Source organism: Narcine bancroftii, chromosome 4 (genome assembly GCF_036971445.1).
Source record: "Narcine bancroftii isolate sNarBan1 chromosome 4, sNarBan1.hap1, whole genome shotgun sequence".
NCBI lineage: Eukaryota > Metazoa > Chordata > Chondrichthyes > Torpediniformes > Narcinidae > Narcine > Narcine bancroftii.
The window spans coordinates 12954913-12967043 of NC_091472.1; the positions used below are offsets into that span (position 1 = coordinate 12954913).

The window sequence follows — 12131 nt, forward strand, 5'->3', positions numbered from 1 at the left end:
GTAACGGTACATCGTTCCCTGAAAGTAGAAACTCACGTGAATAGGGTGGTGAAGAAGGCTTTTAGTATGCTGGCCTTTATCAATCATTGCATGGAATATAGGAGTTGGGAGGTGATGTTGAGATTGTCTAAGACGTTGGTGCGGCCTCATTTGGAGTTCTGTGTGCAGTTCTGGTCGCCTAATTAGAGGAAGGATATAAACAGAGTGGAGAGAGTGCAGAGAAGGTTGACCAGAATGTTGCCTGGGTTTAAGCATCTGGAGTATGGGGAGAGATTGGACAGATTGGGTCTTTATTCTTTGGAGCGTAGAAGGTTGAGAGGGGATTTGATAGAAGTATTTAAGATTATGAAAGGGATAGACAGAGTGGATGTGGATAGACTATTTCCGTTAAGAGGAGGAAAGATTAAAACAAGAGGACATGAGTTAAGAATTAAGGGGCAGAGGTTTAGAGGTAACATGAGGGGGAACTTCTTGACTCAGAGAGTGGTAGCTGTGTGGAATCATCTTCCGGGAGAAATAGTGGCGGCGGAGTCAATTGTATTATTTAAGAAAAGGTTGGACAGGTCTATGGATGAGAAGAAGATGGAGGGTTATGGGCATTGTGCAGGGAGGTGGGACTAGAAAGGGGTGTTTGGTTCGGTGCGGACTAGAAGGGCCTAATGGCCTGTTTCCGTGCTGTAATTGTTATGTTATGTTATGTTAAAACACTTTGGGTTCATTGTTAGAAACTTAGATGCAACTAACAAAATCATTGAGAGGTTGTAAATTCTGATTGCATTCTGCATTATTCAGCATTGATAATTTTAAGCAATGCATCCCCAATGTTTATGTGAACAGGGGAGAGCTGGAGGGACTCGACAGCATCCCTCGATAGAATGGTTAGTCTCTATTTCAGGTCAGGACTCTTCAACGAGACCAAACTGGGACATAGCAAGCATAAAAGGTAGTGTGGTTGGTGGCAGTGAGGGGGGAGCTGAGGAGGAACCAAGAGGTGATAAGATACTGGACAAATGAACATGCTGGAAGAGGAGAAATAAGTTGGGGAGGCGACTATCAACGATTAGGGGATATGTGTGGAAATCTTTTCCAATGTTCAGTTGCTTTTCAATTGTCGGACTGATTTGAAGAAATACGCAAGAACAGAATTCCTCCTTTCTACTTCCTAAGTCAACAAAATTGCAGCCTATCATTTTATATACTGAAGGACTTGTTTCTTTTTCCCATAGCGAGACTCTGTTCTTAGTGAACCAGCGATTCAGGTGCGGCGGAAGGGCAAAGGAAAACAGATCTGGTCACTGGATAAACTGGAAAACAGGCTGATTGATATGCGTGAGCTTTACCAGGAGTGGAAAGACTGTGATGAGGACAATCCCGTAAGCAGAAGATTTGTTCATGAAGGCACTATAGTTTATGTGGCCATTCCTAGTGTCCCTAAGATACTGTACAATCATCAGCTCTTCTATTCTTCTTTGGTTGTGTTAGACTGCCATGCCATTCTTGCCCAAAGGCTATAATAATAGAGAAGCTGAGGGACTCGGAGGGTGAGACAGCATCTGTGGAGAAGTATGGTCAGAAAATGTTTCAGGGGCAAGCACTCTCTCTCGATAAAGAATCCCTGCCCAAAATAGTGACTGACCATTTTGTGGCATACCAAATAACCCCAAGACCTGGACTAATCCTATCATGAGTTCAGGAATTTAATTCCACTTCTTTAAACGTGGAACAAAAAGTCAGTATTGGAAATGACAATGGAACTACTGGATTATCATTAAAAAAAATATCCCTCTGAGGCACTGATGGGGGAAGTCTGCCATGCTTTTGTGGAACTCCACACCCAGACCAATATTGTTGGCTCATCAAAAGCCATCAATTTCCTGAGAGGGATGGACCATAAATATTACTCATTACGTTACAAGATCTTGACTAACCGCTGCCTCGTATTTGTGAAAGGAACAATTAATAGTGCCAGTTTAGACAATTAAACAAAATTTAACAATTTTTCTACATTAAAGGTATCGAGGGAATATAACCATTTACGGAGCGGAAACAGGCCGTGTCGGCCTTTCGAGTCCGCACCGGTTCACTGGAACAACTCCACTAGCTCAAACCTCCCGCTCTCCGCCAATAACCCTCCAACCCCCTCACCTCCACGTACACATCCAACCTTCTCTTAAATGACAGAATGGACACAAGTCTTCCCACCAATTTTCATTAATCATTGTTCCCAAGTCTGACTCCTATTTCTCCCTCGACCAGAGTAATCCTGGTTTTGGTCCCTCAATTTGGAGTACAGAATATTCTAGAAATAAATGTCAAATTAGAATCTTCATGGTGCTACTACAATGTTGATACTTTCCTGAAGCCAGAGTTCACAATTTCTCCCCTGCAGCCATCAGGCTACTGAAGGAACAGTACTTCCCTTGCTATGCACTAAGTGATCTTTCTCATTGTAATCTGTGCTCTTGTCCTGGGACCTTGTACATCTGTGTGAGTGTAAGAAATTACTTAGACCACTCGCTTAAGAAGGTTTTTCACTGTACCAGTGTAATGTGACATTCAACTTGTACTCAAAGATGTGTAAAACTTTGGTTTGACTGTACTTGGAATACTGTGTCCAATTCATTTTGCCCCATGACAGAAAGGATGTGGAGGTTTTGGAAAGGGTCTGGGCGCATCTTTGCAAAAGAGCGCATCTACGCAAAAGAGCGCCTATGGCAGTGGTGGCCAATGCATCAAAATTAACAGCGACAAGGAGGTCTCGTGAGAGTTGACCTTGGTAGTTGCTATGCTGTATTTGGTGTTGTATGAGTTGAGAGCAAATGAGAGGATGAAGAAGGGTAACCGGTTTGGGGGGGGAGGGAGGAGAAGAGAGGTTTAGTGGGATAGGAGGGGTGGTGGAGGGGGTGCAGTGGTGCCAGCGTCGATGGGGTGGAGTCAACTCAGTAGCATCCCCCCTTCAAGTGACTCTCCCTCCCCCATTCTGGTACCCCCTTTCAAGTGGCACCGAGGGCACGTGCCATGCCTGTCATACCCTAGATGTTCCCCTGGGAAGGGTACAGTTAAGTTTTATCAGGATGTTGCCTGGTTTAGAGGGTGTGCTGGGTGGAGAAACTTTGGATCAACTTGGGTTGTTTTGTCTGGAGCATAGGAGGCGGAGGGGAGACCGAATGGAGGTGTATGAAATGAGAGGCATTGATAGGGTGGAGAGTCAGAATATTTTCCCCAGGACAAAAGTGTAACACACAAGAGAACATGCATTTGAGGTGGTGGGGAGGATATTTAAGTGCGAGGTGCTGGGCAAAAATTTAACACAAAGGATGGACGGATTGCCATTAGTCGTGGTGGAAGCAAATTCTATCGTGGCATTGAAGAGGCTTTGAGATAGACATAAGAATATGAAGGGGATTGGTGGGGTGGGGGGGCATATCTACAGAGTTTTAGTTTGATTTGGATATCATCTTGGCCTTCTGAGCAGAGCAGCCTATTTCTGTACTGTTCCATGTTCTTGAGTGTGTTAAGAGTGCATGTGTTGCTGAATGTTTCGTATAAAGTTTCGTATAAAGTTTCGTATAAAGTTTTAATATGCTCTTGGAGTATATGGACTTGCACATTTTAATTTTATTTTTGTTGTTTCAGATGTTCGCACAATTGCTATTTTCCTTTAATGATATAAACATGGAATCAACGATTCCAAACGTCTTGATTAGTCATATTCCGCTGGTGGGTTATGGACTGGCTGATTAACTGATATTGTCTGCATTTTTCAGATGATGAGGTCCTACTTTAAGCGAGCTGACCCATTCTTTGACGAACAAGAGAACCACAGTTTGATCGGGGTTGCAAACGTATTCTTGGAGTTGCTGTTCCATGATGTTAAATTACAGTACGCAGTACCTATTATCAATCAGAAGGGAGAGGTATGTGAGGATGTTTAATTGAAGCTATTACAATTGTTATTAATTATATGAATTCCATCTGGTATTGTTTCGAAATGTTAATGGGAGACTGAATGTGGTGCATTGTTGAAATGCTCACCTTTCATTAAGCACGAGACAGGCCCTCAGCTCACCCTGATTGAGCCAACCCTGACACCAGTCGAACCCATCCCGCTGATAGTTTTTAATGTTGCAGCGTGGTAGAAGGTCATTCTGGCCCATGAAAAACATGCTGTCAAATTACTCCCCAATCAACCTACTAATCCACTAGGTTTGGAGAGCGGGAAGAAACCAGAGCACCTGGGAAAAAAACCCACACATGTCACGGGGGGATCATACAGTCAGCGCTAAATTTGAACCTGGGTCACTGGCCCTGTAATAGTGTTGCGCTAATTGTATTGTCCTCCTTGCTGCACGTGAACCATATCTCTCTATTCCCTGCCTGTTCATGTTTCTGTCCAAATGCCACCTAAATGCTGTTCTCCCATCTGCTTTGACCACCTTCCCCATCTCTGGCTAAAGAAATTCTTCTGCCTCTGTTTTAAATGGAACTTGTCGCGATAGCTACAGAGAGGGAGCAAAAGAACGAGGCTACACACTGTGAGTCAGTTTCCCTTCCAAAGGTTTAATTTGAAAAGCCTGTGCTGCGCCTTATAAGGTGGCCGGCAAGTCCCGCCTCTGCGTGGTGGGGGGGGGTGATATAACGATGCAGTTGAGTGTGCATGCGCACTCTGACCATGAGGGAAGCAAAACCCAGCGGGGCCATCTTGATGCGGCTGCTCTGCTGCCACGGCCATGACAAGCACGGGGCCGGTTTGCCTGCGTCTCGATGTGCATCGCCACACACTTTTCAATCCTGAAGTTGTGCCCTCTTGTCCCAGACTCCCCCACCGTGGGACACAACTTTGCCACATCTACTCTGTCCAGGCCTTTCACCATTTGAAAAGTTTCTGAGGTCGCCCCTCATTCTTCTGCACGCAAGGGAGTACAGTCCAAGAGCTTCTAAACCTTCCTCACATGCTCATCTCTTCATTCCAGGATTCATTCTTGTGAATCGTCTCTGTATCCTTTCAAATGCCAGCATATTTTTTCTCAAATAAGGAGCCCAAAGCTGTACCCTGAATTCCAAGTGAGACCTCACCAGTGCCTTATAAAACCTCAACCTTGTTTCCTATCCCTCTAGATATGAATCCCAACATACATTCTGCTTTTTCATCACCGACTCAACCTGGAGGTTATCCTTTAGGGTGTCCTCCACAAGTCCCTTTACACCTTTGTATTTTGAATTTTCTCACCATCCAAACAAAAGTTTGCCGTTTTATTCTTTCCACCAAAGTGAATGACCATACAGTTCCAACACTATTTAATTTGCCACTTCTTTGCCCATTCTCTTAATCTCTCTTGAGTCTTTCTGCTGCCTCTCCATTTTCTCATCACTACCTGCCCCTCCACCTATCTTTGTATCATCTGCTATAAGTGGCTTGAGCTAAACCAGACTGGCTAGAAGTCCAGTCTATTAGGGCAGCCTGTTTATTGCAGTATACATGTTGCCAACAACTGCCCTATTTCCCCACCAAGGTTTCTATTCTCATAGGTAAGCCAGCATTACAAAAACATAAATGTATATCGGTCATAGGGCTTGTTTCCATGCGACACAACTCTGTCTCTCCAGATCAGGCAGTGTGCAAGAAGTACCTATAAGGATGAGCTGTCAGTTCGTTCTTTATTCAGATAAAGGCCCTTTATCTGACTGTGGGCCAACTTGGGCCCATAATGTTATTTTTATTCCTTTGCAAATACTGTGTATTCTATTTTTATGTTTGTTTTTCACCAAGTTGTGTTATTGGTTATGTCAATGGATTTGTTCATTATAGTTAGAATTTGGAGTCTCTTCTCTCTCTTTGGCTTGGCTTCGCAGACGAAGATTTATGGAGGGGTAAATGTCCACGTCAGCTGCAGGCTTGTTTGTGGCTGACAAGTCCGATGCGGGACAGGCAGACACAGTTGCAGCGTTTGCAGGGGAAAATTGGTTGGTTGTGGTTGGGTGTTGGGTTTTTCCTCCTTTGTCTTGTGATTGATGTACAAAATTCCTGACGCAGTGAGGTTCCAGATGTCTTTAGGGAAAAGTTTCAATAAGCAATAATCGGGCCTTGGGTAAACCTCATTGGCTACGATGATAACTACCGGGGAAGGTGGTTATCAGTGCAAGTGGAACTAATGTTATTGTCAATGCATGGCCTAACTGTTCCGGTTCCACTCATTATTGGTCAAAGCTGATTATACAGACAGATATTTGTTGACTGTGGATATGTTCCTACAGAAAGTAATCCTGCTTGTCATTGCAGGTTGACACTATTTTAGATGTCCTTCATCCCACATGTAGCTTATTTGTTTATTCCACAGAATTCTGTTGAAAAGTAGCTATTAGAGATGCTTTGAGTGAGATTCTGTTAAACAAAGTCACCTAATGCATGGTGACAAATGCTTCACAGTATTGGCAATCTATTAATAAAGTAGGGAAAATTTATCCAACTTGTACTTCGGGGTTCTGAGTAAATTCTGAAAGTTAATTACATGTACATTTTGGCGAATTTCTTAGCACTGGATGAGCTGCATTTTTTGCCTATTTTTTTTTAAAGATTGCTGGGCGCCTGCATGTGGAACTGGTGCGAACAAGCAATGACTTCCGTGATCGCATTGCTGGAGGAGACGATGCAGTGGATGACGTGAATGAAAATGAATCGCAAGAGAAGGAAGCATCACGAAGTTTTACTTGCAGAGTATGTGTCACTGACCGGGTGTTTTCCAGTCTACTGCTGTAAATTGCTTTGCTTCTCATCGTCATTCAGTGAGGAACAGGTCCATGTCAACCCAGTTGGCATTCTGGCCTACCCCTATTAACCTGCATTTGGTCGATATCCTAATCCTCCAATCTGTATGTCTATTCAAACATGAGAATTTTACCTGTTCTCTTGCTTCCTCTGTCACGTGGGATATTGCGGTTTGAAAATTGGGAATGACCTTGGACTCAGCACCAGTTATTACTATTGTGTAATGAAATGAAGGATCATAATGAATGACAGTCTGCACACTTTTGGTAATTTATTCCCTTGTAGAAAAGGAATTTGTTGAGGGGTGACCTTAATGAGGAAAACAAAATCAAGAGAATGTCCATGAGATGAATCATCAGTCTTTCCCACAGGGTAACAGAGTCCAAAACTAGAGGGCGCAGGTTTAAGGTGAGAGAGGAAAAATTTAAAAATGACCTTATAGGCATCTTCTTCACACACATGGTAGTGGCTATGTGGAACGAGCTGCCAGTAGAGGCAGAGCAATTACAACTTTTGAAAGACATTTGGGGATATACATGGATTGGTATGGTTTATTGAGGATATTGGCCAAATGCAGACAAATGGGACTAGCTCAGATGGGCAATTTGGTCGCCATGGGCAAGTTGGGCAGAAGGACTTGCTTCTGTCACGCTATTGTCATGGAGGTTGGACAAGGAGTCTAATACAGTCTGAGAAATTTATTTAAAAAAAGACATTTTCTCATGGGGGAAAATAATTCAATCATCTGGGTTGATTACACAGCTGGTAGGCCATTTAGTTGTGCAAGTCTGTTCACCATTCGGTTGTTGAAAGAGGCTGCTCTGTAATCTCCCATGCCTTGATGAGGGGCTCAAGCCCAAAACATTGGTTACATATTTTTCCTGTATAAAGTATACTGCTTGACTTGATGAGTTTCTCCTCCATTGTGTTTTTACTTCAATCACAGTGTCCTATAGACTTTCTTGTTTTACTCCTGTAATCTACCTCCATTTCTTTGCTTATTTTTCTGAACATCACCCTAATCCTTTGTGAAAAATGAACTGGTGTACATGGAATATATCTGAGAGTTGCACTCACATTTGATAAGGTAAATAATTGACCAGTAGGGCAGAAGGAACATGGCACGGTTAGCACTACACGATTGCAGCACCGGCGACCCGGGTTCAAATATCCGTAAGGAGTTTGTAAATTCTCCCCATCACCTCTGTGGGTTCCTCCAGGTTCTCCCCTTTCCTCCCTCAAACGTTGGGGTTGCAAAGATGCTACGTGTTGGTAGGTTCATTGGTTACATGGGTGTATTTGGGCAGTGTGGCCTTACGGGGCTGTCTCCAAATTAAAAATGAATAATGGAATATCAATGAAAGAGCATAAAATTTCTTGCTGCTTCCCATGTCAGCAATGATCAATGTTCTATAAATTTGTCATAACTGCTTGCCCTCACTGCCCAACCCTGATGGTCATTTTGCAAACAGATTAAGGAATTTCCTGATCAGGAGCCATTTTTGCTCATATTGTTTGCACATATACACTCTCTTAATTGTATATTGGTTGGTTCTCCATTTTCTTTTTAAAACCATTGCTGAATTAGTAACTTGGAATAACTTTTATGCTAAATAATTATAAAAGTGAATATGTAAGATTCTATTATGTTTCTCCATCAGGTAAAAATTCTTCAAGCGACAGGTTTGCCTCGGCATCTGTCAAACTTTGTTTTCTGCCAGTATACCTTCTGGGATCAGACTGAGCCCATCATGGTTGCTCCGGAGGTGGACCCTTCCTCTTTAACCCCAACTGGCAAGGACCCAGAGTGCATGGTAGTTTTTGACCACTGTAAGGTGAGATCTTAAATCTTGCAGCTTTTATGGATGTCCATTGATTTTCACTGATATTTGCCTTGATTTTATTGAAGAATTTTAAGATTTAAACATAGAACACTGCAGCATAGTTCAGGTCCTTTGGCCTTCAATGTTGTGCTGGCCTATAAATAAAGCTAAGCCCTTCCTACCTAGTAAATCTCAATTTTTCATTGATCCATGTGTATGTATAAGAATCTCTCAAATGTCCCTAATGTTCCACCACCACGCCTGGCAAGGCATTCCTCTGTATAAAGCTCTGTGTATATATTTTAATTAAAAAAATTAACCCCTAATAACCTCCCTCCCTTCACTTTGTACAGACGTTCTGCGGTGTTTGCTATTCCCGCCCTGGGAAAAAGGCACTGGCTGTCTCTCATAATCTTATAGTCTTCTATAAAGTCTCCTGCCATCCTTCTTTGCTTCAAACAATTTTTTATTTGGCTGTGGCTTTTGAAAATCCCACTGATATATTGATACTTTTCTGGGGGTTGTGGATTGGAGGGGTTCCCACAGATTTATAGTTAAATTGTGATACATTTGGTCCCTTATGTCTTATCTGCGTTCCTTGAAGAGTATGCATCAGTAGAAATAATTGGCATCAAAAAACTGACACACATTCTGGAATGAGATTGTACAGCAGGGCAGAGAGCATCTGGGGTGTAACCTTGCATTAAAAATCATACGGCACCAGAAATAGAAACTCGTCTTTTTCAGTTATATATAAATACTGTTAAATGTTACCTCTTCTTTTAATCGCTGTTTTCCTGCATTTATGGTTTTATTATTTTTAATCATTTTACCACAATTTAAAATAGATTCTAAACTGTGTAAATTTCTCAAGTCTGGTAAGTTCATGAATTAAAATTTTGTGCTCGAATCTTGAAAGTTTATCCTGATAAGAAGTTGTAAGCTCTCACGCTTTAATGTTGGCTCTTTGCTTTAAAATTAATGCATAATAATATCTGGTTGCATTTTATCAGGAGTTTTCGGTCATGCTCTCTGAGGATCTGTTGGAATACCTAGCTGAAGGGGCACTGGCATTTCAAGTCTATGGACATAAATCATGTGACCCTCGGAAAATGCCTTCCATTTGGGATCTGGGAATAATACAAGCCAAAACACGATCGCTGAGAGATAGGTGACTCAAGGATTTAACTATTAATTTTTGTGAATCTATTACAGTAAAACCCCTGTTCAAGCAACAGGCAACCTCAAGCAACTGGAAAATTTTCTAATCCGTCATCTACCAATCCCCATAGGTGATGGATACCAGGACTTTTACTGTAATTGTTTAAAAAGTATAATGAAAAATAAAAAATACCGTGTGGCATTGAAAAAAAGATGATACTCCAAGTCAACTAAAATGACCTCTGTCATTGACTGGTGTCTTTGTTCATTCTTGATGTAATTTGGTTTAATTTTACCCTTTCTCTCTGCCTGCAACAGTTATTTCTTTTGCTCTCCATTTCTCCTGTTGAATTTATTTATTGATTAATAATTGTTACTTTAAAAAATTCCCAAAATGTCCATTTTTAGCCTATTTTGCCAAAAAATCCATACAGAAATTTGAATAATACAATATTGTTTCATGTCAATGCTCAAACCTTTACCGATCCAGCAGTGAATATATTTACAAATAATTTTGCAAAACCTGATTAAAATTAAGCATAATCTATTTCTTCATTTGGACTACTTGGGTCTTTTTCTTTGAGACTACTTAGTGACCCTTTATTGCAACTTTGAGTTCCAAGTTATGAGCTTGAAACCTCAAGCTATGGCCTGACCAGAAATTTGTATTTTATTGTACATTCTTTAAATGAGAAAACATTCTTATTAAAATGAGAAGATGTGTGTTAGACTCCATTGACAGTGTTGCATTTTCCCAAGACCAGCATTGCAGGTTAAAGGAGCAGGCCATAAAAGTCTTTGAGCCATTTGTGGACAGACTTAAGTGTATGTTTCATGGATTATCAGACATTTAGTAATTATAAAGCACATTTGTTTCTCTAGAATGCACTGATGTTAAAGTGATGACGACATTTGTCGCAGTATTTGTTTGTTTAGAAGTAAAACACCAAAGTCTTCGGATGCCGTGGTTGAAGTAAAAACACAATGCTGGAAAAACTCAGCTGGTCAAGCAGTGCACTTTAGATAGCAAAGATAAAGATATATAATCAATGATTTGGGCTTGAGCCCTTCATTGAGGTATCATAGACGTTTCTCCAACATTGTGTTTTTAGTTTGTTTAGATTTAACTTAAAAATCTAATCTTTGATTTATTTTGTTCTGTTCCATTACAGAAAGGTGTGATGATAATAAAATATGCACAGTATGTGTAATTAAAACCAAAACCAAAAAGTGTGAATTCACCTCCATTCATAAATTATTATATAACTATCATAATTCATTGCTTTAAAGTGCATTGAGTTACTCAGTGTTCAACACATAATAGAATCTGCTGGAGGAACTCAACGGGCCAAGCAGCATCAATGGGAGAAGAAGAATGGCTGACGTTTTTGAGCCAAAACACTTTATCTGGATGGTCGGCCAATCCCATTATTGAGACCCTCTCTCACCCTATTCTCTTTGACCTGTTTCTGTACACTTTCCTCAATCCTGATGAAGTGTTTCACCTTGAAATGTCAAACACTCTTGTTTCCCCCCCGCTGATGATTCTTTACCTGCTGAGTTGCTGCAGCAGATTGTGTTTGGCTTCAGATTCCAGCATCCACAGTCTCCTGTGTATCTTCAACATTTAATAGTTGGTGCTCCTATATGCAGTTGAATCTAAATATACATATATATTCATTAACAGATGGAGCGAGGTGATGCGGAAGGTGGAGCTCTGGATCCAGATCTTGGAACTGAATGAGAATGGGGAGTATGTTCCTGTGGAGGTAACCTCCTCCAAGGATGTTTCCACTGGTGGCATTTTTCAATTGCGTCAGGTAATGAGAAGAATAGTTGACCTGACGTGGCTTGTTAAGCATATATATTGGAAGTTTCCAGATTTTAATGTTGAGGTGGTGAACCTGTCTGTCAGAAATAAAGACTTGTTGAGTTGGATGTTTCTTTTTCCCTTCTCAATGTATTTCTCTACTTCAGCAACACTGGTAAGAACACACAAGAAGAAGGAACAGATGCAGGCCATTTGGCCCATCGAGTCTGCTCTGTGAAACCTCCCTGAACTAAACTGTTCTTGCATCTAGTTCCAAGTTCCGTCCTTGTTCCCATATCCCATGATACCCTGACTAATTAGATACCTATCAATTTTCCCTTTAAAATCTGAAGATTTTGCCACAAGACCATTTAATCCACAATCTAAATCATCAATATACATTGTAAAAAGAACTGACCTTTGTGGAACACCACTATTAACAGGCAACCAACCAGAATAGGATACCTTTTTTCCCCTCCCTTTGCATTCTGCCTATCAGCCAATGCTCTACCCAATCTATTTTTCCGGCAATTCCATGTGCTCTCATTTTATTAAGCAGCCTCTTATGTGG

General features: G+C 41.3%; 1 protein-coding gene across 1 annotated transcript in view; it reads left to right on the forward strand.

The window, feature by feature from the left end:
- LOC138762345 (kinesin-like protein KIF13B) overlaps positions 1 to 12131 on the forward strand; it is a 212459-nt gene that overhangs the window by 142020 nt on the left and 58308 nt on the right. Inside the window, exons 20-25 of the mRNA XM_069936114.1 lie at positions 1227 to 1373; positions 3768 to 3917; positions 6575 to 6715; positions 8428 to 8601; positions 9603 to 9760; positions 11438 to 11570. Coding sequence (XP_069792215.1) covers positions 1227 to 1373; positions 3768 to 3917; positions 6575 to 6715; positions 8428 to 8601; positions 9603 to 9760; positions 11438 to 11570 — 903 coding nt within the window. The remainder of the gene's footprint in view (positions 1 to 1226; positions 1374 to 3767; positions 3918 to 6574; positions 6716 to 8427; positions 8602 to 9602; positions 9761 to 11437; positions 11571 to 12131) is intronic.